This window comes from Acipenser ruthenus, chromosome 6 (genome assembly GCF_902713425.1).
Source record: "Acipenser ruthenus chromosome 6, fAciRut3.2 maternal haplotype, whole genome shotgun sequence".
Classification (NCBI taxonomy): domain Eukaryota; kingdom Metazoa; phylum Chordata; class Actinopteri; order Acipenseriformes; family Acipenseridae; genus Acipenser; species Acipenser ruthenus.
In genome coordinates this window covers 45446134-45472218 of record NC_081194.1, presented here as the reverse complement: position 1 = coordinate 45472218, position 26085 = coordinate 45446134, and the positions used below count along the sequence as shown (strand labels likewise).

At 38.7% G+C, this 26085-nt stretch overlaps 1 protein-coding gene across 2 annotated transcripts in view; it reads right to left on the bottom strand.

Moving 5' to 3' along the window:
* Nucleotides 1–6060: 6060 nt before the first annotated feature.
* The window catches only part of nid1a (nidogen 1a), a 62750-nt gene continuing 42725 nt past the window's right edge, over nucleotides 6061–26085 (bottom strand). For both annotated transcript variants that reach the window (XM_059025431.1, XM_059025432.1), the window contains 6 exons: nucleotides 18705–18831; nucleotides 17939–18110; nucleotides 13500–13657; nucleotides 11989–12112; nucleotides 7702–7814; nucleotides 6061–6799 (listed from right to left, as the gene is read on the bottom strand). In XM_059025431.1, the coding sequence (XP_058881414.1) occupies nucleotides 6669–6799; nucleotides 7702–7814; nucleotides 11989–12112; nucleotides 13500–13657; nucleotides 17939–18110; nucleotides 18705–18831 (825 nt within the window). In that variant the 3' untranslated portion in view covers nucleotides 6061–6668. The remainder of the gene's footprint in view (nucleotides 6800–7701; nucleotides 7815–11988; nucleotides 12113–13499; nucleotides 13658–17938; nucleotides 18111–18704; nucleotides 18832–26085) is intronic.

The following is a 26085-nucleotide window of genomic DNA, read 5'->3' as shown; positions in this document are numbered from 1 at the left end:
AGACTACAGTAAATTATAAATAAGAGCGAGTTCGACTAAGAGCAGTTAAAACTTCTAGTAAATATTCGCTTATATGAGTAAAGTCCAGTAAGAAAACGAGGGAGTGATTGTACAGTGTTTGTTAGCCTATTTGTTTTTCTATGGGTCTCTCGCTATATCGTGGCCCTCGATATATAGTGGATTTACACTGGACCCCGACACCCGCGATATATCAATGGGTGGTCTACTTTAAAAAATAAATAGCTGTTTTTATTTTGTGCTGAGGTTTTTGCTCCATTACCAACTGCAGTTTTCTTTTGGGTTATTTTGTCAAATATTTTACTCAATAAGCTTTACCTGAAGTCTAAGTATGCAAGTGTATAACAAGGAGGTAGCCAAACTTGATGGATGTATATATAGAAATAAATCAAAGTTCTAATCCACAGTAGAACGATAGACTGTCTAAAACATTCTTATTTATCATTTTTATTTATCATTCATACATTTTTGTTATTAAGCAGATGACACAGATGTCATTGAGACAGATCCAATGGGTGTTTTTTTTAATGGAAGGGAAAAAGCCTTAAGTAAAAAATGAATTTGTTAAAAACATATCTGAAAGTAAACTTGCATTTAGAAACTATGTTACAAAGTAATTGGCACATAAAGTGACTGAAATTTTAGGAGACAGAAATGATACCCATAAATAAATGAATAAATAATAAGTAAAATCCTTGGTAAGCTTTACATGAATAAAAATAGTTCTGACAATGATGTACCTGTATTTATTTAATGCAAATTGCATTTCAGTTCTGTTGGCCCCTGAACAGATGGCGTTCAAAGGTTAGAGTTTCACATGAGCAGTGTTAAAATGAAAAAAAACATAATTGTTTGTAAATTCACACCTTTTTTTTTAAACTACCCTTACCATTATTCTAATGTTCAAGTTGGCATTCATTTTGCGCGGATTATCTTGCAATTCATTAAATGCTGTGTTTTTCTTTAATAAATATGTGTTAAGGTGATTCAACCATAAGTTTAGGAGTTATTATTTTTATTTATTTATTAGCAGACACCCTTATCCAGGGTGACTTACAGTCGTAAACAAAAATACATTTCAAGAATACAAAAATACATTTGCTCTTCAGTTCTAGTTTCATTCAGACTACATTTTTTATAGAAGAGCTGGTGCCATTTTGTGATCTGCCACTTTGGTTCTAGAATGATTTTGCTGTACTGTACACTGGAGGGTGCTGGTCCTTATTAACTAACCCCTGGACAGAGATACTGTGCCTGATATAGCCTGTGGCAGGGAACTAGAACCGAAGAGCAGTTCCTCAACTCATAGTAAAAGCACCTTAACACAAACTTACACAATAGGAATGGAGTAACTGCAGTAAGAACCACTTAGAATGATTATAAACACCATCACAAGGGGACTGTTAAAGAAAAAATAAAAAATAAAAAAAATAAAACGTAATTTGAAACACTATCATGGAATCAACCTGGAGGAATAGTTAGAATTTTTGGTTTTTACTAGTACATAAAAGTTTGATTAGGGTCCAAAAAATACAAAAAGCCTAAAAAACATAAAACAGCTTGTTGTTTTCCTCTACTATAACATAATATAATATATATATATATATATATATATATATATATATATATATATATATATATATATATAACATAACCACACACACAAAAAAAAGGTTTACGACATAGAGAATTTCATTGTTTGGTCAGTTAATGTCTCAAAAATTGTTTGTGACGTTAACTGGCAGAATACAATTAACATTCGGGCATTGTGCAATACTTAATTTCTTCAATTATGTTAGCAGAAATGTTTGGATTGCAGACCCTGGATTGTTTTCACAAGAGAAGACAGACTATGGTTTTATTTTCTTAAAAACATGGTTTATTTACAGAATCCAGTCTCCCTTGAGGATAGAAATCCAGTTCTCAGTTTGTGAAGGGAGAACAAAGCAAAGAGAGAATTGGAAGGCCTCAGGCTGAATACACATATCTTGTTATTAAGAAGATTAGAAACATACATGTCCCACACCAGGGTATTTTAAACACTCTACAGATGTGATTACAAGAAAAAGCTGGTCATCATGAACTACAGTACATTAACAGCAAAGTTTAATCAAATTTAGACATTGTTTCCTTGATATAAATTTCAGTTAAGACATTTTAATGACCAAGTACATTGTTCAATGTCCATGACCTATATTTTCGCAGTATGTGGAATACCTTCTTATAAAAAAATAAAATAAAAAAGCCCACTCAAAGTACAAGGGTTTATAAGATGGGAAGTTGTCTATGAGCGATGACCATAAATTAAATATTTAGTCTTGTTTCATCTTTAATGAACTTGCCACCTTTGTTTTTTTAGTTATAGTTAGTTATAGTTATTCTTTTAATTTTAGTTATAGTTATTATTACAGTTAACAGTGGTGATCACCTTGAAATCTGTCGAGGTAAAAATAACTTGGGTAATGCCAGACTCTACACCTCTTCACAGTACACTCTTAAGGATAGCCAACCACAAAAAAAAGACTTTTTATGCCATTGACAAACATCTCATTTAGCGAAACCCCTTTATCATATTCAACATGCAACAAAACCATGGTTACCAATATTCTAATTGAAATAACGTTTGGTCACAGCGGAGCTATACGTACAAAGATCCTACACACATTTAAAAATGGTCTCAAATAAACCTCAGAAACCGCAGCTCATAAAAGTGTATTACACAGACTTTTATAGCATAAATTTACAGGTAAAAATAATATGCACAGAACAAAACTAGAGATAGTTGACTAGGACTAACTTGCACTTATTAGTCAGAGTCTGAGGTCCGCCCCTCTCCTGCTTCAGCACAGCTGGACTCAGAGTCACTGGAAGGCAAGGCAGACGGGCCCGCTTCGTCCTGCCGCGGAGACTTCAGCCGTCGGTCTGGGAACTGTGCACAATATTCATTAAGCAGGGGCGTAGCTAGGAATAGATTTTTACAGAGGCAAAAATCTAATTTTTGTCAAAATTTTTTTTTAAAAACCCTGCATATCCTGTTCACAAAGCCTGGAGGCTATTAATGCAAACTGCAAAGCAATATGGGCAGCAGTGTGGAGTAGTGGTTAGGGCTCTGGACTCTTGACCGGAGGGTCGCGGGTTCAGTCCCAAGTGGGGAACACTGCTGCTGTACCCTTGAGCAAGGGTTGCTCCAGTCAAAACCCAACTGTATAAATGGTAATTGTATGTAAAAATAATGTAATTGTACGTAAAAATAATGTGATATCTTGTAATAATTGTAATGTGATATCTTGTAATAATTGTAAGTCGCCCTGGATAAGGGTGTCTGCTAAGAAATAAATAATAATATAAGTCGCTAACTCTTTTTACCCAGTGACCCATCTTGGATGATGTGAGATACTTTTTTAAACAAATCTCCCAGCAAAAACAACACCAACCTAAATGACTTTATTCACACTGTTAGAAATATGTGATATTAAAAGGACAAGATGAATAGAACTTAAATATGAATAAGTACATGGGTTTATACCTTCATTGACACATGCGTTTGGTTCACTGCTACTGAAGTTAATGCTGAGACTGGTGTCACTGATGCTGCAAAGGAACTGGTATGACTGGTGCTGCTACTGCTGGAACTGGTGCTGACACTGCTGGGGCTGGTAACACTGGTGCTGCTACTGCTGGGACTGGTAAGACTGGTGCTGCCACCGCTGGAACTGGTAAGATTACTTATACTAGTGCATCCAGTTCAAGACTCTTGTACTAGCCTACAGATGCCTTGACCAGACTGCACCCAGCTACCTCCAGACCCTCATCTCTCCCTACACCCCCACTCGACCTCTCCGCTCCGCCTGCACTAAAAGACTGGCTCTACCTCCTCTACGCTCCCCTGCCTCCAGAGCCCGCTCCTTTTCCACCCTCGCCCCGCAGTGGTGGAATGACCTTCCTACAGATGTCAGGACTGCCCAGTCCCTGACCACATTCCGGTGCCTCCTCAAGACTCACCTCTTCAAACAGCACCTGTAGAACTCCTCTGTTCTTCGCCTGGGACACTTATCACCCTTCCTTAAATGCGCTTTACTTGCCCTTATCTGCCCCCTATTTTACTGCATTTAATCCTGTATGTCGGAGTACTGTAATCAGCCAAGTGTTTAATCTGTAGTATTTTGTATTTATATATTTCCTGATGTAACTAGTACTGACACTTATCTGCTGTATCATTGAATTGTATTTTGTCACACTTGTACTTGCTTGAACCAAAGTCATTGTATTTATCTTGCTCTTATTTGTATTATTACTTGTACTGTGATACTTGAAATGTATTTGTTTTCGATTGTAAGTCGCCCTGGATAAGGAGACCAATCAAACATATGGAAAGGATGCACTCAGTTAAACTCTTTCTCGTCATGAACAGGGACCCTAGGAATCTGTTTGCTGCGGAAAACACGGATTGTCTCTATGCTGTAGGATAATTTTCTGTTTTACACTTGGGGTGGGGCAAAAAACATGCAAGGCTTTTTTGTTTGTTTGTTTGATAACCGAAACAATACACGTATCATATATAACCATTAACACAGACAGTGTTGCTTTACATTTTCATAAATATACTTTAAAACTGATCATCGGTATTAAAACAGTACTTCCTTTGATTTTTTTCTGTAATGAAAACATTTTGATTTATTTTTTTTTTTAAACTGCTGTTGCCAAACAGTGAATTTATAATTAGAATTACCTGCAATTCTTCTAGACCATGGCATCAAATACAAGTACTACAGCTATGAATCGTTATATCGGGGGAGAGGGAAGGTGTTGCCATTGCGCAAGAAAAACACCGAATTATGAAAACATATCGCAGCTAAACATCACATTGCACATGACTATCAGCAGAAAAACAATATTGATTTAAGTACAATCGCTAAACATTCGTACCCAGAGTTGACTTCTGAAAGAAATGCTTTGCAGATTGGTTTCTTCGTTTCATCTTTGAGTATGTACAGTACCGAACCGTCCACTAAATAATATAGGGGAACACCCGCTGCTCCAGGGGCTAGTTGCACTAACGAGAACAAAAAATGGGATCAGATCCGAATTCACTGGAGTCGGATGTTGGATCCAATTCTGGAGCTACACGCGGCGTAACGAGGGAAACTGACCAATGAGAACGAGAAGTGAACATGTCTGTTTGGCGCGAAGTTTAAATACCCTCCCTGGCTGTCAAATTTATATACAGCCTAAGATCATAATAATGTTACAAAAAAAATGGCAAATAAATGATAGTAATATGAAAACATGTTGATTATATGCCAGTCTTAAAAATGTAAGTGGGCAAAATATTTTTGTACTTTTTTTAAATGTACCTAGCTGATTTTTACCGCTGCCTCAATGTACGCTACTCCTTTAAGTGTTTTCCTCTTGCGCCTCATTTTCAAAACAAACTAGTAACTGTCACCGTATACCTATAGCATAAGCTTACGTACAGGATGAAATGACAGTGACATCTAGCCATTCAGAGCAGAACGGAGACAGGACAGAAACAGCAAGTATAAAAAATACACAAACTAGAGATGATTTCTAAATGATTGTTTTTGGTAAAAAAAATTAAAATAGCGAGTGGATTTACACACGTTTTATTCTATATAAATTTATTTCAGTCAAACTCATATTTTTGGGGAATTCGATGTTTAACGAGCTTTACCGATTACAATGGAAAAGTAGCCTAACTATAACGTAATGTTTGTTTTTTTTAGTTACTATTTCGTTATCGTTTTACATTATTTTTTAGTTATAGTTACTATTAACGGATATGATTTATGTTCGTTAATAGACATTTTCATTATCGTTACAGTTAACTAAAAAAAACACGGATTGCCACAGTTTTGTTTATTGGATCATATGTAGGCTCGCTTGTGCAACTGTCCTTATTTTTATGTAATTTTTAAATGAGCACCATGTCTTAAATGACTTATTTGATCAGTATGCTGTGATGTGATAAATATTGTTTAAAAGATGAGAATCCTCAGAAATAGAAATAGCACAAAACAAACATTGTAAAAAATCGGTTTATTTGATAGCTGTACAGAATGTAAACTTCTCAGTTACACCAACTGCATTTACTGACAATGTGAAATCCTTCAAACAACAGTTCAACACATGGTCCCATGCATTCAAACGGACCGCTCACTGTCCAAAAGCACTGAAGTTCAAACAGCTGTGGTCACGGTGGATGCAGATATACAGCTGCTTATCTCTGTGTTCATTACCCGACTTTGATTCACATATTACTAAAGAATTGTACATATTGTAAACTTCACAGTAATACCTGATACGTCTATGAAATGACATCCGCCGTGAGGAGCATTACAGCTAAAAACACCACAAAAATTTAGCATTTCAAATATTTCTGTTATTTGTTTTTATTTACATTTCTTTATTTATTTTTTAACCTGATTAATAATAAAAGGGCAAAGAGGAATAAAAACAAACCTTAAAATTAAAAAAAAAGGTGTTGTAACATAATAAAACATTTAAAACACTGTTGCGTCACTGGTGCTCTGTGACATTTTGAGTAACTATAGCTAACATGTGGTGTTTTCTGATAGCACCAACTGATAGCACCAGCTTTAAGAGGCCCTGAAGGTGAAATTTTTCTTGATTTAATATCCAATGTCTCGCTCCACACATCCCACTCCCACTACGTTGTCAGGGCAACGACAAGATCGGCCTGTAGGGGTCGCTAGACACAAATGCGTGCACCCTCCATTGTTTACAGTACAGTAGTTTTGACCTGTAGATGAAACAAAACAATATGTTAAAGTCAATTAACTATTGATCAGCGCAGATAATGGTAAACTATCATCATGTGTTCTTTTGGATATCACTGCTGCCTTTGATACCATTGATCACTCAATCTGGTCCTTCATATTTTATTGCATTTTTATGTCCCCGGGCGTCAGCTACGCTAATGGATGTTTCTAATGTGTTTATATATTGTAATGGCTTTGTTTTTAAATGCTGTTTCTAATGTGTTTTTTTTTTAATGTATCTTAATGTATCGGATGGAATTTTATTAACAATGCTGATGTAGTTTATGCTATGTACAGCACTTTGAGATGTTATACAGGAAAGGTGCTATATACAAATAAAATTGATTGACTGAAATGCAAATTTGGCTCATAAAATTAAATGCAGAGTGGTGCCCTACCAAAACCACACAGGAGTGCTGATTTCTGAATTCAGATTTAGCATAATATAATTGTGATGTAAAATCTCAAAGAGGTCTTGGGTACATAAGACCTGCAATATCACAACTCGGATGTTCCAAACCTCTCGTGGTCCATGAGTCAATCCCAAATGGTCACACAAATTTTATGCACTGTATATTTTCAGGTCCATTATCAACCAATAATGTTGGCCTGGAATTTCTATTTAATTAATATAGTCTGAAAGTTCTGAAGTCAATTTTACCCAAAAGAAAAGTTTGTTTCCATGTTAAAAACTATTGTTTGTGAGTGGAATTGTCTTTACGATATCTATAGTACCTGTTCTTGAGCGGATTGTGGAATAAATATGTATGTTTTTGGTCACTTGCTGGTACAGTAGCAGTTTGTGAACACCATCTTTGAAAAGGATTGGAACAACTTCCATATGCAAAAACAATTACAAGGTATACTGTAAGGTGTACTGTACCTTGAGGACACTGTGCATAGGCTGTGGTGATCCCATACAGCCTGGACCGTTTCTGAGGCTGGAACTCATCATTCTCCTTTCCAACAGTGCGGTCAGCTGCTATAATGGCATCCCTGATGGAAAATTAAGAAACAGTAAAATGCATGAGAAGATGAATAAACTAAAGCTTTTAAAGATCATTCTGTTTCTATGGATTCTGCTAGTGTAATGAGAATACCTCTATGATGAGCTGGGTGAAGGCCACCACACCTGTTTATTTAATTGGCTGGAGATATGTATTAATTCTAATGAAATAGCCAGTATTCCTGTAACATTCCATTAGAATTAATTTGTGGCCATCAGCGCTCCAGATAAGGTTTTGGGTCATTGAGTAATTTACTCTCCAATTTAGACACTGTGTGTAAAATGTATTTAGGGTGAGTAAAATGAGTCGTGAGTACTTTCAATAAATACTGTAAATATGGCTTTCCCATTTAGTCCTGCTTTAATAATATTATAGTCAGCAAAGTTGTTTCTCGATGTAGTTTGCTAGTATGTTCGAGTCTCCTCCCACTAGTACTAGGCTGTTCCAGTTTTTTATAGTTGTTTTCTGTAAATGTTTCTTTCTCAGTCTCTTGTGCTGCCCCTTTCCAAGTCGACAGACACGCTCCCTGAACATTTAAAACAAAAAATAAATGTCCAATATATATATATATATATATATATATATATATATATATAAACTTATACCGATACTGCACTAATGTAAATAAAGAAACAATACTGTATTCCTTATTAATCCCCTTTCTATAGCAATATAAAACATCCCGACTCTGTCTAAAAACAGAGTATCGTATCTAGTATATGGATTTACCTTCCAAAAATTCAGCTGACAGATAGGTACATTGGTAGGTTAGCTTGAGGGGGATTAAAATGGCGCCAATTTATCCTGTGGGTCAAGAACCCAGTCGCATATTCACCAGTCACAAACACGCATTACAAGTGACCAGTCACAAACACGCATTGCAACTGACCAGTCACAAACACGCATTGCAAGTGACCAGTCACAAACACGCATTGCAACTGACCAGTCACAAAGACGCATTGCAAGTGAGTGGATTCAACCATACGTTTATTTATTTTTTGCAACTTATTGGTCATGTGTTTCTGGCAATTCCCAGGCAAGTTACAATAAGCTGTCCCAGCAATTCTATAATCCATTCTTTAGCTACCACATGCAGTATATTCACAATTGACCATTGAAACTCTGGGCACCACTGAAGTACAAGAAGATTGATAACATGTGAACTCAAGCTGTGCAGTAAAATTGCTATGCAGATTATTTACGCATTAAACATTGTATGTAGCTCATATTTTTTCATTCAGTGCATAAAACACCCAGCATGCTGCTTATCTGGATCGTGTGGGCCATTATTTTCATTAAGCTTCAATTCCTTAGTTATCGGAATGTTATTTCAGTGTTACTCTGTACAAAGTGGTGTTACTGATAATACATTTAACCAAAAAATAAATACAAAAATACATCCTTCTGCATGTTCATATAAACCTCTATCAAAGCGCCCCTCCTCCTCCTTATCCTCAGTTTCATTTCTAAACAGACCAACACAAATTTTACTGAAATATAAGCACAGTACAGCAGGGGACATATATTTAAAAAGCATGTACATTTAGTCAAACAGTTAAGAGAAAGAAAATAAAAATACTAAGGGGAAAAAAAAAAATTTAAACACTTTTGCTTTTGTAGTTTGTAGCCAGGGTGACGAAAGGCAGTCAGATTATTAGGAACTGCTACAAAACTTGTAATTCCACTATTTTGCTCTTGGTCAATTTATGGATATTCATACCCACTCATTCATCTTGGACAAGAACATGCCATTCATAGTCATTATATACACAGATGTTTTAAGTTACCCTTAAAACGTCCAAATAATCACAAGCAGCTGGTAGATTTTACGAGGCCTGACCTTTCACAAAGCTTTAAACTCACTAACAAAACACTGCTGAAACTGAAGAACGAAGAACGTCATCAGATAGTGGTTTACTGAAAGTTTAGTTATATGATAAAAATTATAAAGCGCTTCATCAAGATGGGATTGTTCTGAAGCTTTCAGACAAAAAGTTTAACTTCTTTTGAGATTTTTGAGATTCTTTAGTACTTTTTAATTCTAAATTATTAGTAACTTTTAAGTCTTGTTTGCGAGTAGGAGTCTGACAGAATAACCTATCCCCCATTAACTGGTACTGGAGAAGTTCATAATTATACATTTCCTAGCTCAGTGGCCCTCAAAGCTGTCTTGAACGAGTCCTGTCAAGGGCTAGCATACTGAATTAATAGGAGGTGAATTAAAGTCATTTAGCTTCTATGCCATTTGATAAAGCTGTATTTCAATGTCATTTTATTTAACATTTTGGAATAAGGCAATGTATTACAGATACACATTAATAAAACAACTCAAATAGATGTATATCAATAATGTGCATAAATATATAAATACATGATTGTTCATTTTGAAGCCGGACCCGCGTTGATCATTTCAACAAGTACTATACTGGTAATATTATAGTATTACATAGCCTTTCGATTGCGTCTCCATCTTCTGACACATCTCAGATGCCGCAGTTTCTCCTTTCTTCAGCAAACTTTTCTTTTAAAAGCTGCATTAACAAATGTTCATGAAGTTCACTGTGCAGCCATTTTAATATACCAGTACAGTACTAAGAGTAATATCTGTAGTGGACAGTACTGTGTACAATTGGTCTTAGTTCAAGCGCACCAGAATAATTGACATGTGCAAATGTAAATTGGTACCCTAACTAAAAACATTGAATCCAAGTCGCTTCCCCCAAATTTTAACTTTTATTTTGGCCACAAAAGTGCGACTTAAATTTGAGTAAATACGGTATATGCCACGACAGTAAAATGATCATGCCGTCAGACTTATGAGAAACCTGCACACATGCCCATGGCTAACTAGTCTAGCTAAAATCAAGTGCCACAAAGCCTTTTGTGTAACAGTATATTGCTGTTATAAAGAAAGAAACAGAATACTACTACCCGAGGCTGAAGAGAGTGATGCACGTATATTTAATAGACAACTATGTGTGGTGCATGAACATATATAAAAGGCATGGTGGGAGTAAAGCCGTAATACAGGAAGCATTTTAACCATGGTGGAAGAGGCGTTCCATGGGAAACATCCTGATAAACCAAAGCCCAAAGCCCACACAGCTGTATTTTGAAACTAGCAAATCGTTTCAGAGAAATGGGAATAGAGAAACAGAAACAAGTGTTCTATATGCTTTTCACGTACATGATGCTTGCCCCGGTGTTGAACTCAATTTGAGCATGAAAGTTTATGAACGAATGCATTCATCTCCTCTACACCATTGCAGGTTTCTTTATTGCAGCAACAATGAAAGCTTTGTTCTCTTTGCATACTTTGTGACAATGCAGTGTAGTACACTGTACTATTTGAAATGAAGTAGTCCTACAGAACTCCTCAATAGGGCTTCCCATGTTTACAAATATTTGTAAATGTTACCGGAAACCTGTGGCGGGGTACACCTGCCCCTGTGCATATTTTATGTTTTGTGTTGTGTATTATGATTTAAAATGTATATATGTATTTGGGCATGGGTGTTTAAAGTCGGCAGGGAAGGGTTAATTACTTTCCCTGCCCAAGTTCATGTGCAGACTGTGCCTGGACTCGATTTGAATGATTAACATGCAATCGAGTCCCGGCACAGCTGTATAAAAAAGAGGCACGGTTTTCAGAGGTGGAACGAGAGAGTGAGAAAGTAAGAACTAAGATCTAGAAAAATATAACAATTGCTACTCGTGCTGGCTTTAAACCAGCATGATAGTTGTTTGTTTAGTGTTTTGTGTGTTGTCTGTTTGTTTTGGCCATCGTGCCTTTTAGTTTCTGTAAAGTGTTTTTATTTAAATCTTTTATATTGTTTATTTAATTAATAAATAAGCGCCTCAGCGCTTCATACCCTGTAGTACTGTGTGCGTCCATTTCCTGGTCTGACATCACCACAAAGCCATCTTTGTGACAAAGCCCAACAGAAGTTCACATATACAACATGTTTAACACATGTACGACTAGGAATTAAAGAAGAATACTGTGAAGTATAAAAAAATATATATTTTCACCATCAAAAAAATCTAAATAATAAAGAGTACAGTTCCCCATTGTAGATTCAATTGTAATATACATATAAGGCAGCGAAGCAATGTAATAAGAAACTGAAACCCTCTTTAAAGATCACAGAAAAAGCATGTACCTCCTCCAGTCAGTGTAGTACAAATTCCTCCCATAGCTTGTAATTCCGAAGGGATACTGGATTCCTTCAAGGATTTTTCTGCGGCCTGTCTGGTTTGGGTTAATGCACTCCACCCGTCGAGTGCCTGCAACAAAAAATGGGAATGTCTCTTTTTATCAAGAGAAATGTTATGATTTCTCCATTGGGCTTCGAAGAATAATGACTGTACTGAAGAGAACAGCTGAAAAAGTTTTGGTACTGGCTTGTTGCGAGTTAGAACATAAGAACATAAGAAAGTTTACAAACGAGAGGAGGCCATTCAGCCCATCTTGCTCGTTTGGTTGTTAGTAGCTTATTGATCCCAGAACCTCATCAAGCAGCATCTTGAAGGATCCCAGGGTGTCAGCTTCAACAACATTACTGGGGAGTTGGTTCCAGACCCTCACAATTCTCTGTGTAAAAAAGTGCCTCCTATTTTCTGTTCTGAATGCCCCTTTATCTAATCTCCATTTGTGACCCCTGGTCCTTTTTTCTTTTTTCAAGTCAAAGAAGTCCCCCGGGTTGACATTGTCTATACCTTTTAGGATTTTGAATGTTTGAATCAGATCGCCGCGTAGTCTTCTTTGTTCAAGACTGAATAGATTCAATTCTTTTAGCCTGTCTGCATATGACATGCCTTTTAAACCTGGGATAATTCTGGTTGCTCTTCTTTGCACTCTTTCTAGAGCAGCAATATCCTTTTTGTAACGAGGTGACCAGAACTGAACACAATATTCTAGGTGAGGTCTTACTAATGCATTGTAGAGTTTTAACATTACTTCCCTTGATTTAAATTCAATTCAGTTATATCATCTAAGAATGACTGCATTTACTTTTTCTAACCATTTCAAAATGCTGAGTAGAATGGAGATAAAATGAAGATAAGTATCTTTTTTTTTTTTTTTTTTTTTTATAAATTTAGTCGTTGCCAATTATTTTTATTATTTTCTCCCAATTTGGAATGGCCAATTATTTTAGTATGCTCAGCTCACCGCTACCACCCCTGCGCTGACTCGGGAGGGCGAAGACGAACACACACTGTCCTACGAAGCGTGTGCCGTCAGCTGACTGCTTTTTTTCACACTGCAGACTCACCATGCAGCCACCCAAGAGCTACAGCGTCGGAGGACAACGCAGCTCTCGGGCAGCTTACAGGCAAGCGGCAGGCGCCCGGCCAGACTACAGGGGTCGCTGGTGCGCGGTGAGCCGAGGACACCCAGGCCGACCTAGTCCTCCCTCCCCCCGGGCGACGCTCGGACAATTGAGCGCCGCCCCCTGGGAGCTCCCGTCCTCGGTCGGCAAAGGAATAGCCTGGACTCGAACTCGCGACGTCCAGACTATAGGGCGCATCCGGCACTCTACGCAAGTGCTTTTACTGGATCCGCCACTCGGGAGCCCCCGAAATAAGCATCTTAAACAAATACACACATGTATTTCAATCAGTGTTTAACTAACTCAGGCCCCACCCCTCCACCATGGTTGCACCAACATACCTGCATCAGCCCAGCAGAGTTGTGAAGAGTGAGAATCATATGTCAAACCGTTGGGCAGGCCCAGGTCATCCTTCACCAGAATCCTTCTGTTTGTACCATCCATGTAAGATGTTTCAATCTTGGGGGCCTCCCTGTTCCAGTCAGTCCAATACAGGTGACTGTTGGAAAAGCAATCAGAAGTCATAATACTGCCAACAATGATATATTCATCAAGGTATGGGGTACTGGACATTTATGGAGATCTTTGTTTATTTATTTGTGAGCATAGTCAAAAACAACCCACATTTATGAAATAACTGCCGTGAAAAGAAAATTATACAAAGTGAATCTAAATAACAAGAACAGTATATTACAATAGTTAAGATAATTCAGATATTTTACACCCATTGAAATAAAAAACGACACTTTAGTTGTATTAAGTTGTCAATATAAGATGTACAGGCTCAATATGCTTAGGTAATGTGGTTAGCAGGTGGTTAGTACAGGGATTTCATTTTATTAAAATGATGCAGGATCCAGCAATGTACCAGTGGTGGCTGGTGGCCAAAATAAATGGAGAGGCAGAAAAAAGGCAGAGGGCTTAGGGTCCCCTTAAGCTCCCAGCAGCAGTAGAATCTTATTATTGTATTCGGACTATCAACACATTTCATATTATTATTAAAAGGTGACTTGCAGGGTTACAATGCAAGATTCATATTTAAATACTGTATAGTTTACAGTAAGTGCAAATAATACTACTAAAATACAATATGAAATAGGATGCAACAAGTTAGGATTACAACAAGTTATATCTACAATAACATAACAGTAGTGCAATAGTGCAAGGACAGTGCATTAGCTGAAGGTCCAGTGATGTGGGGCTTAGGTCAGGGAAGTCCAGATCAATAGATTTACAAGTGCAGTCTAAACAGGTGTACTCCAGTCTGGCTGTTAAACGCATTTTCTCCACTAGCCAACAGAGAAAAGAAAACAATAGCCCATCATAGTTTATTATAATAAACTTAACTGATACACACTGCCAGTATATGTTTAAAAATGTACTGTATACAACATTGATATACCGTTTCGATTTCAAGACCACGTCACTACACACGTTGCATAAAATATTTTCTAAACAAAGCTGTTACAGGAGGAGAAAGGCAGACAAAAATCAAACATTTGCTAAACTTAAATAAATGACCAACATAATAATGATATACCGTACAGGCGAAAAGAAAGTGAAAGAGTTTACCTGCGCTGGGGAAAATAAACAAACACTGCTGGGGAAGGGCTAAAATAATATAAATACAACTTCCAACAAACACCAACAAAGAAAAAAACACCACAAGCATTTAGAAAGGAAGTCATATCGTTACATGAAACTTTTAAAATATACTCACTTTACTGACACTCCAGCTGTCACAATGTAATAGGCATATGGGTGCGCAGTGTCTTCTGGGAATATTAGTTTATCTGGTACGCACTGAAAGGTGTTTCCAATCAGCAGAAATGAGTACAAAAACTACAACGTGTGTCATCCACGCATGTCAACAACATGCAGGCTTCGTATTTAACTTTCTGTCAAGTTCTTAAATTTGTTCTACCGTTCTGGTGTTTTTTTTTGTTCTGGTCGCTTTTAAAAAGTTTCTATTATTCAACACTTCACTCATAATCGAGCAGACAGTAGCAGTGCTTCAGCAGGGGGCGGGAGGGTATGAGTTGCTCCTCCAGTTAAAACCAGGGCTCAGACTACATCACCTGTCATTGCTAGTACTGTGGTTATAGACATAAGAGTTTGTGATGGAGGCTTGTCTCCTCTGAAGAAAAAAACTCTGGGCTCCTCCAATTAAAACCCATGCTCAGATCACGTGATCTGCTACTGCTAGTAAAGAGGTTCATAGCAGATAGGAGTTTATAACAGAGACTTGCCTCCTCTGAGGAGCCAGTACTGCAGTTAATATAGGAATGTTGAATCCAGGGTTTTGGTTAAAATGTCTTTTTTTCTTGCATTTTAGACAATTTTTTAGTTTTATTGAAGTTTATTATATTACAAAATGAAACGATTTTTGCCAATAAATACCTGCCGAATTTAACGTTCAAGTTACCAGCATTTATTTTATCAAAGCAGTATCTCCACTTGTTTTTATTTTGAACTCTATTTCCCAACATTCCCTGCTGAGAAAGAATGCGCGCGAGAAGGCTTCCCGCGTCAGTTCCTATCAGTTTGTTGTTGTTACACACACTTCTACATTTTCTGTAACATCCAGAACAATCCTCAATGTCTGCTGCCAGCTTGGAAAAATATGTGTGCATTTTCTACAATCAAAGCAGACTATTAATTTTAAAACTGTGTTGGTAAAAAGAGAATTTTGATGTTTTGAAGTTGGACGTTTCTTTTTTAAGTTGGATGTACAAAGTTAATTTCTATGGAGCTGACAAACTGACTGTGCAGTGCAGCATTTGTTTTCTACGATTTCTTCATTTGGCCTGGCTTAGTAGAAGGCATTTACTTGCCTGAAACCAAAGTGTCACAAGCTGTGAATATAATATGTTTTGTTTTATTGATCTTAGTACTTTTAATATTACATTACTGTTTGAGTTGTTTATGTATACCGGTTTTTACCAGTTTCTGTTGTGGAACATGGGTAGGAGGGTTGTTTTAACCAATTTTTACCTGTTTCATGGTCCTGAAAATAAGTGCAGATAAATACCTGCCGATTTTTTTATTTTTTTTTTAAATGCTGGAAAACAGAAGACCTAATTATAACGCTACACAGCATTTTTATATATATATATATATATATATATATATATATATATATATATATATATATATATATATATATATATATAGTGGCAGTCATGGAGGGCAGATATATATATATACACTGAGCATCAAAAGAAACTTATCACTTATATTTGGATAAAATTCACTAGATGTAATTTAAAGCAGGTGCAGTGACTTTTTATTGTGCTAATTAACAACTGACATCACGAAGGTGCTGCAAAATGACCTGTCGATCTTGGGCAGGTGTTGACTTTTGGTCTCCCAGTTCATGGCCTGTCATTAACAGTGTGTCTGGTTATACGGTCTCGTCAGGTTTGAAATTGCTGGGTGTGAGCACCCAAGACGGCAAGCCACAGTACGCTGCCCTAGTCCAGTCTCCAACATGCCGATTGCACGAAGGCGCTGCTCTCTTGACAGACGTGGCATATTGTTTCTTTTCTATGATTTTCTTTATTGCTTTTATTCAAGCTTGCAATTCAACAGCTGAAATTACTCCATATCCAGTGTCCAATCAACTGTCTCACTAATTAGGTGATTAAGTGCATATGCTTCAGTCATAGTCACTCAAGCGTGTCATGGTCAAGGATGAATGATCGAGTGATTAAAAAGAAACCAAAAACATTGTCAATGTCCATCATTTATATACCTTACTTTTTTTTCAAAAATAAATGTGTTATAATACTGATACGTTTCTTTTGATGCTCGGTATAGGTCCCCGTATTATACGTAGCCTTCTCCCAGAAATATAGTGTGGTTTGGGTTAAACGGCTTGGGAGGGAAAATAAATTAACAATATTAGCAAGGATATGAAAAAGTGTTGTCCATGACGGGGTGAAAGTGGTGGTTGAAAGGACTGGGAGAGATAGGAGGTTGGTAAAAGAAAAGTGATTTTTGTTTGTAAAGCTGGTAAACAGTGTAGCCGTCAGGCTGCGAGGTAGGGACTAGTTTTAAAGTACAGGTAAGCGCTCCGTTACGGAGTTAGGATTTGTTTTGTTGGTCACTGTTTTATTTACAGTTTAATAATGGCAGTCCTCTGTGCAAGAGCACCGTGAAAATAAACATACAGGCACCGTCCTGGCTTGAACCATAATATTTTTGTCACAAGAGTTTTTATCCAATCCAAAGAGGGCGTTGTGAACCTACAAATTGTGTACAAGGTCAGAACTGCCTCCTTTGTCTCCTCTATGGAGCCTCCACTGCAATACACAGTTTACTTTACACAACTGTGGAATACAAAAGGCTTCACATTGTACAAACCAATGAAGAATACTCTAGTCTACAGTCCCTGTACTATATCCTGAATAGTGCAATGAAAATCTCCTTGCATAAGACACTGTCCTTTACCTGTGGGACCCAGCTCAACTCTATCCAGACAAAAGTTATTTACTCACTATTTCTCTATGTGGACACTGGTCAAAGTCACACAAAAAAAAAAACTATTGAAATTAGAGCTGAACCTCTGCCATAAAAACACATTTCTATATACAGATTTGTATAAAACCTTAGTATTGTGGTTTTATCATTGTGGTTAATGTATTAAAATCATGCCTCCTCTGGCAAGGCACCACTACAAAGTACATAAAAGAGATACATTCTGGGTACCAATCTCCACAAAATTTCAATTGACCCAATAGCTTTAGTGAAACCCCTTGATAAAAGGAAAGTCACACACCCATTGGCTGAATCGGTGATGATAGCTCTGGGGTTCACCAGGTCATCGTCAAACAGCACACGCCTCTGACTGCCGTCCAGCTTGGCCACTTCAATCCTGTCCCGCATAGAGTCCGTCCAGTACAGGTTACGGCCCAGGTGATCTACAGCTAGTCCTTCTGGACTTTCCAGATCTAGAGAATAGAAATACAGTGAATCATCCCACTATGACTGCTAAAGGGACAGGATTTTTGTGAGACAACTACCTTTTTAGAGTGAAAATGAAAAAGTTTGCAGCAAATAATAAAAAAAAATTGCTGAAAGTCTCTCGCGAAAGTTCACAAGTAACCTAGTCCAAAAAAACATTTGTTGCTACACCCCAACTTTTAAACCCAATCATTATTCTATATAAAAAATAGAACATAAAATGTTATTTGGCACATGGCACCCCCCAATTCTTGAGGGCTAGTTTGGTGTTCCAGTATTTCTGTAATGCTTGCTACAGACTAAGCCAGAATTCACAATCCCAATAGCATGTCAAATAAATAAATAAATACAAAAAGTTAACAACCATTAATTTCTGATTAGTCACTCATGTAAAAACATGCTTGTTTATTACATTAAAACTGTATGTAATACAGCCCATTGCAGAGAATTTCTGTGTACTGTTCATATTGTAAAAATGTGCATTTAGGTGTATTTCAATACTATACAAGGTATGGCTTTTTTTGCACACAGGGTTTCCGGCAGACTTAATGCACATTAAAATTAAAGTTTTAGCTACCCACCTGTTCTAATGACTGGGATGGCATCTCCTCCCTGCAGACTGGCCTTGTTGATAGACGGGCTAGTGATGTCTGTCCAGTATACCATCTTGTCTACACAGTCATAGGCCACGGCAATGATCACTTTTTCCTGTGGGAACATCATTTATTATTATTTTTTTTTTTAAATACAAACCACTTGGGTTAAAAGGAATGAGCAACACTTCAAAACTCAACATTTTGCAGCACATATGTGAAGGGTGACACATTATTAGATTATTTCTTTTTGGTACAGTAATTCCTCTGTCTAGACATCAAATAAGAAAATACACAGAAATACTGCAGCCCACCACATGTTCTGCACTTGAGAAATCTGGATACAGAGTAAGTTCCTTCAGAATTTTCTATAAAAAATTAATAAATAAAAAAAGAATAAATAAAAAAATTAAAAAAAGCAATGGTGACTGTGACGATTGGTACAGGCAGTAATGCAGACGCCACATTCCTAGTTGATATGCATTCCTAATTTGCATTTAAAGATTGGACAACTATATATTCAGGAATACCGAGATATTTAGTAAGAACATGTTCTAAGTGGGTAAAACAGCTAACAAATGCCCCATGCACAGGTTTTAATATTTGCAGGCCAGGGTAGGTGCCTCTACTTGATCTCCATTGTGAGTGATCTGCATCCATACAGCGAATAAAAAAATAAAGACTGTCAAAAATACTGCAATACTCTAGTACATGTTTGTCTTAACTAAGGAGACTTAAGGAGATCATAAACATTCAGTCTGACCTTCTGTTTCGACTAAATAGTCACAGTTCAGAAAGTTATTTCTGAGTGGGTGTTTTTGTACCGCAAAATGAAAACTAGTGACTGCTCATGCAAGGAATGTAGCAACACCAACACAGAAGTACTGCTGTACACAGCCCTCATGTGTCAATGACAATTAGACCATTAAGTAGAGATGTTAATGCTATCTACTGATATGCATAGTCTGAGGACTTGCTAATGTAAATCAATTATGGAAGTAATTTCTTTGTTGGTAAAACCCAGCTGTTTAGGTCCCCTAGATTCCCTAGTGTCAAAGTGAGTTATCTCACCCAAACTTGAAGTTTTATGTTTTCTCCTAAACATATTTTTTAAATTCACAAAGTAAAATTCAACTGCTTTGGTAACTAGTCTTAGAAGTCAATTTTATCAACCTAACCCTAAAGCGGAATAAGCCTCAGCTGGATTTTATTGGAGAATTTTACAAACAGCCCTTAAAAATGTTTACCATAGTAAAAGTATAGCAGGTACGCGAAAAGGCACGACAGGCAATTCCGAAAAGTTTTTGCCAATATTATAACAGCAAAAGAACATTCAAGGAGGAAGTAAAATGTCTAAGAGATACAAATAGCAACATTATAGATGAATTGAAAAAAATATATTAAATGATTACTTTTCACAAGTTTTTACAAAGGAGGATACGGACAACATGCCCTGCATGTCAACCTGTTCCTATCCAGTTTTAAATAACTTTAGCATAACAGAGGCAGAAAGAAGTGTTAAAGGGACAAGGAGCTCTTAAAATAAACAAATCCCCTGGGCCGGATGAGATCCTCCCAATAGTACTCAAAGAAATGAAAGAAGTTATTTACAAACCGCTAACCAAGAGCATGCAACAGTCTCTCGAGACAAGGGTTGTACCGACAGACTGGAGAATCCACAAAAAGGGAGACAAAACCGAACCACGTAACTACAGACCAATAAGCCTGACTTGTATTATATGTAAACTTATGGAAACTATAATAAGATCCAAAATAGAAAATTACCTATATGGTAACAGTATCGTGGGAGACAGTCAGCATGGTTTTAGGAAAGGACATGGTTTATTTTGATTTCCAGAAAGCTTTTGACAAAGTCTTGCATGAAAGATTAATTCTCAAACTGAACACAGTAAATGCATGCACATGGATTAGGGAGTGGTTAACATGTAGAAAACAGAAAGTACTGATTAGAGGAGAAACCTCAAAATGGAGCGAGGTAACCAGTGGAGTACCACAGGGATCAGTATTAGGTCCTCTGCTCTTCCTAATCTACATTAATCACTTAGATGCTGGTATAATAAGCAAACTTGTTAAATTTGCAGATGACACAAAAATTGGAGGAGTGGCAAACACCGTTGCAGCAGCAAAAGTCACTCAAAATGACAGCATTCAGAACTGGGCAGACACATGGCAAATTACATTTAATACAGAACAGTGTAAGGTACTCCATGCAGGCAATAAATATGTCCATTATAATACCATATGGGAGACACTGAAATTGAAGAAGGAATCTATGAAAAAGATCTAGGACTCAGAAATGTCTTCCATCTAGACAATGTGGGGAAGCTACAAAAAAAGGCCAACAAAATGCTCGAAATACTGTGGTTCTTGCAGAGTTCAGGGAAAAGGGGCAGAACGGCCAGAAAGGAGAGTTTTGAATTGATTTGAATACTTACTTTTGCTTTTTTTCACTACTTGAATTAGTCAGTGGTGTCCGATTCAGACTCATTCAAAATTTCAAGTACACTTCAGTTTCACAAAAGTTCAACATTTACACAAATCTGGTTATTTGTATTGTGATAAAATGGCTGCCGTCTTTTTTTTCTTCTAAATTCTAGTGGTGTATGGAGATCTACCAGTGATTTGCCCCTTTTTGAAAAGAAGCGCCGACCTATTGTGATATGCTGTAATATCAACACCCCATGTGACCTGTTTTGACCAATCAGAATAGAGTACTTAAAATACCCATTTAATAAAGTGCAATAAAGCACAGTGAGAGCAGGATATAGATAAAGAATAGTGAGGTATGGTAAAGCACATTACTAAACATTGCAAACCTGGGTAACCTATGGTAAATACACAGTATAGCCATGGGGAATGCATGCTAAAACTGCAAAAATACAATGTAAAGATACAGCAGTACACTTTTATACAGGAGTTTGATGAATTCCAGGGGAATTCCCTGGTGCTGTAAAACGTTCCAGCAAAATCCAGCTGTGGTTGATCCTAGTGGAGTATATGTTTATCAAATCAACCCCCTAGCAGCTGTGTGGAAACAAAATCAGCCTAAGAGGAGTTTTAGAGAGAGCGACAAATGATATCCACATGTAACCAACCAAATTATATATATATATATATATATATATATTGTAAACGAACTTCACCTTACACGGGTTCGTTGCCCCTTTAAGAATTGACCCAGACACAGAAATAGGCGGTTCAGCGCTTACGCGCACTTTTAATAAAACAAACAAAAACACAAAACAAACACCTAGCTCTTATCGAGCACTAACTACACACGCAGGAACCTAACTAACGCAGGACGGCTAAGCCGTTTCCCTGTCCTCCCAAAACAACAGTTTAGTACCGCACTTACTGTTTAGCTCGCTCGCTCGCTCGCTCTCTCTCTCTCGCTCTCTCTCTCTCGCTCTCTCTCTCTCGCTCTCTCTCTCTCTCTCTCTCTCTCTCTCTCTGACTGCTGGGAAGCAGAGCACCTCGTCTGCCTCCTTCTCCTCAGCAGCCTTGAGCAGACTAGCTGCCTCTCTTAAATACCCTGCACCTGGTTTTAATTTAACAATAGCTACCAGGTGCAGGGGATAATTAATAATAAAACAATTAACAAATCAATGAAACAATAAACCAAAACAATTAAACTAAACAAATGTGCATTCCACACATGTTTTCTCTCTCGCAGGGAGGTTTTAACCCCCTCCCTGCTGTCTCACTCCACCTGCTTCCTCACACATCCCCCCCCCCTTGTCTTTTCAAGACACAGGCCACGAGACGGCCACCTCCTCCCCTAAAACACAACCACCCAGCCTCAAGTCCAGCAATGTCCATTGCCACCCTCTTCCACGGGCGGGCTTGAGGATGGGTCGGTCCTTTCGGCGCTGCCAGGAAGGGACCGCAAACCGGCGACACGGGACCCCACCGGGCTAACATGGCCGACCGACGCGTAGGCCGGGGCACTGGAGGATGCCGCAGTGGACACAGGTCTTCCCCTGGGGACTGGCGCAGTGATGTCCGACCACCCAGGGGGAGCGAAGCAGCGAACAGGGGGAGCGACAGCGACGTCTGGCAGCAGCCCAGCGACGTCTGGGTGCTCGGGGAGAGCGGAGCAGGTAACCAGGGGCAGAGCTGTGGCCAGTGCTGCAGACCCCTGGGCTCCAGGTCCAGCACAGGGAGGTCCAGGAAGACCGGCAGGGTGTCCCGGAGCAAGGGGTGAGGGACTGGACGCAGCGGCGCCGAACTGGACTGTAGGGGTGGTGGTCGGGGCTGTGGCGGAGGTATGCTCTTCGCCTCCCCTTTGGGCTCCGGAAGCGGCGGCTCCTCCCCTCTGGGCTCCGGAAGCGGCGGCTTCTCTCCTCTGGGCTCTGGAACTTGAGTCAGTGTGGCACCCCCTGCCTGCTCCCACCTTTGGAGCAGCAGGTCCAGCTCCGTCGGCTCCGGATCCGGTAGCCCCAACTCCTGTCTCCACTTCTTTGTCTGTTCTTCCTGAACAGCGGTGTTACGACTGATCATTGCGATCAATTCTTTAAAATCCATTTTCTGGGTCGTAGGGGCACCCACACTTCTGGTACCAAATGTAAACGAACTTCACCTTACACGGGTTCGTTGCCCCTTTAAGAATTGACCCAGACACAGAAATAGGCGGTTCAGCGCTTACGCGCACTTTTAATAAAACAAACAAAAACACAAAACAAACACCTAGCTCTTATCGAGCACTAACTACACACGCAGGAACCTAACTAACGCAGGACGGCTAAGCCGTTTCCCTGTCCTCCCAAAACAATAGTTTAGTACCGCACTTACTGTTTAGCTCTCGCTCTCGCTCGCTCTCTCTCTCTCTCTCTCTCTCTCTCTCTCTCTCTCTCTCTCTCTCTCTCTCTCTCTCTCTCTCTCTCTCTCTCTCTCTCTCTCTCTCTCTCTCTCTCTCTCTCTCTCTCTCTCTCTCTCTCTCTCTGACTGCTGGGAAGCAGAGCACCTCGTCTGCCTCCTTCTCCTCAGCAGCCTTGAGCAGACTAGCTGCCTCTCTTAAATACCCTGCACCTGGTTTTAATTTAACAATAGCTACCAGGTGCAGGGGATAATTAATAATAAAACAATTAACAAATCAATGAAACAATAAACCAAAACAATTAAACTAAACAAATGTGCATTCCACACATGTTTTCTCTCTCGCAGGGAGGTTTTAACCCCCTCCCTGCTGTCTCACTCCACCTGCTTCCTCACAATATATATATATATATATATATATATATATATAGTATATTATATAGAATAGCAGGGATGGAAATAAGAGCTTGATTAGCCACAATGTTACAGATAAAAAGCTCAGGTGTGCCATCTTAAACTCAGAGTAAAACCAGGAGTGGATCAAACTGATGTGTAATGGGAGTCTAATTTCCATCCCTGTAGTAGAGGGGAAGGCTTCTATCACACAGTGCCACTGGTTAGGTACAATCTAATGCTTTAGACTTTTGTTTTTTTTATTCTTCCCTTGGTTAATTTGGAAAATATTATATTATAACAGGGTAAGGCAGTAACACAGGTAGAAACTGCCACATTAAAAAATCTTTCAAAAGTCAATAATAATGTACAGTGTAATTACATGAACTGAAAATACATCTTCCAACAACTGTGAAAGAATTACTGTACAGGGGCCAAAGGGTTGCTTAACTGTTTCACAACTGTCCTGAATTAGTAGAAAGCAGCTCCTATTGACAGGAAAATGCAGTCTGTCCCCTTATTTATTTATTATTTATTTATTATTTTTTAAAATTTAGTAATCACCAATTATTTTATTATTTTCTCCCAATTTGGCATATCCAATTATTTTTTAGGCTCAGCTTACCGCTACCACCCCTGCACTGCCTCGGGAGCGGCGAAGATGAACACACGCTGTCCTCCGAAGTGTGTGCCGTCAGCCGACTGCCTTTTTTCACACTGCAGCCTCGCCATGCAGCCAGCCCAGAGCTACAGCAGAAGGGCAGCAGTGTGGAGTTGTGGTTAGGGCTCTGGACTCTTGACCGGAGGGTTGTGGGTTCAATCCCCAGTGGGGGACACTGCTGTTGTACCCTTAAGCAAGGTACTTTACCTAGATTGCTCCAGTAAAAACCCAACTGTATAAATGGGTAATTGTATGTAAAAAAAAAATAATGTGATATCTGTATAATGTGAAATAATGTATAATGTGATTTGTTTTAATTGTAAGTTGCCCTGGATAAGGGCGTCTGCTAAGAAAGAAATAATAATAATAATAATAATAATAATACAGCATCGGAGGACAGGGGTCGCTGGTGCGCGGTGAGCCGAGGACACCCTGGACGATCTAGGCCCTCCCCCCCGGCCAGCATTCGGCCAATTGTGCGCCGCCCCCTGGGAGTTCCCGTCTACGGTTGGCAATAGAATAGCCTGGACTCGAATCGGCAACCTCCACTCTACTCGGAATGCCTTCTGTCCCCTTATTTAGATCCCCATCTCCACATAGGGAATTACCGTTTAAGTAAACACATTAGTTCATAACTCTTCCCCTCCTTTATTGACTACCCAAAAACACATACTTCCGGAGGTCCTATAGCAGGGCTTGCCAAAAACATCCTTTTCTTCTGGGTGACTATAAACAGTTGATAAAAAAGGGGAACAGGGGCTGGATTTTCATAAACTGGATTACAGAGGTGTGGCAAAGTGCCCCGCCCCTGTGTGCATTTGTGTGTTCTGTGTTGTGTATATGCGTGCGTGTGTAAATGTTGGTGTATAGATTGGTACACGGGATATAAACGGGTCTGTGTTTCACGTGTATTTAAAGTGTAGATTTGTATTTAGGCACGAGGAGAGCACAAATCACTTCACGTGCTGGTTAAATGTAATATGTGAGCACGGGGTTGCACAGAATTAATTCACGTGCTGGGATTCAAGTGAATAATTAATTAGTAATTGAATCCCAGCACAATAGTATATATAGACGCACATTTCTTGCACTCAGGGTTGGGTGTTCGAGAGTGGAGAACGGGTGAGAGAGAAGGAGAACGTAAAATAGTAAAGTAAAAATAATATCTAGAAGTGTTTGTACTCACCGTGTTTGTTTGTCCCTCCGTGCACCGTTTGTTAAGTGTTTAGTAGTACGTTTTGTTTGTCTTTTTATTTTGGCTACCAGTGCCGTGTCCTGTTTTTGTCTGTTCAAACCTTTTATTTTCTGTTCTGTTTATTAAATGCTGAACGCGATCACGCGTTCAGCCTCACCAAAACCCCATCTCTCTGTCTGTTTGTGTTCCTGTTTTCTGGTCTGACGCCACCCACTCTGGCCGTCTTTGTGACAAGAGGGCAGTGGGTTGAAGTGGCATACAGGTCAACTGATTTCATGTACGGT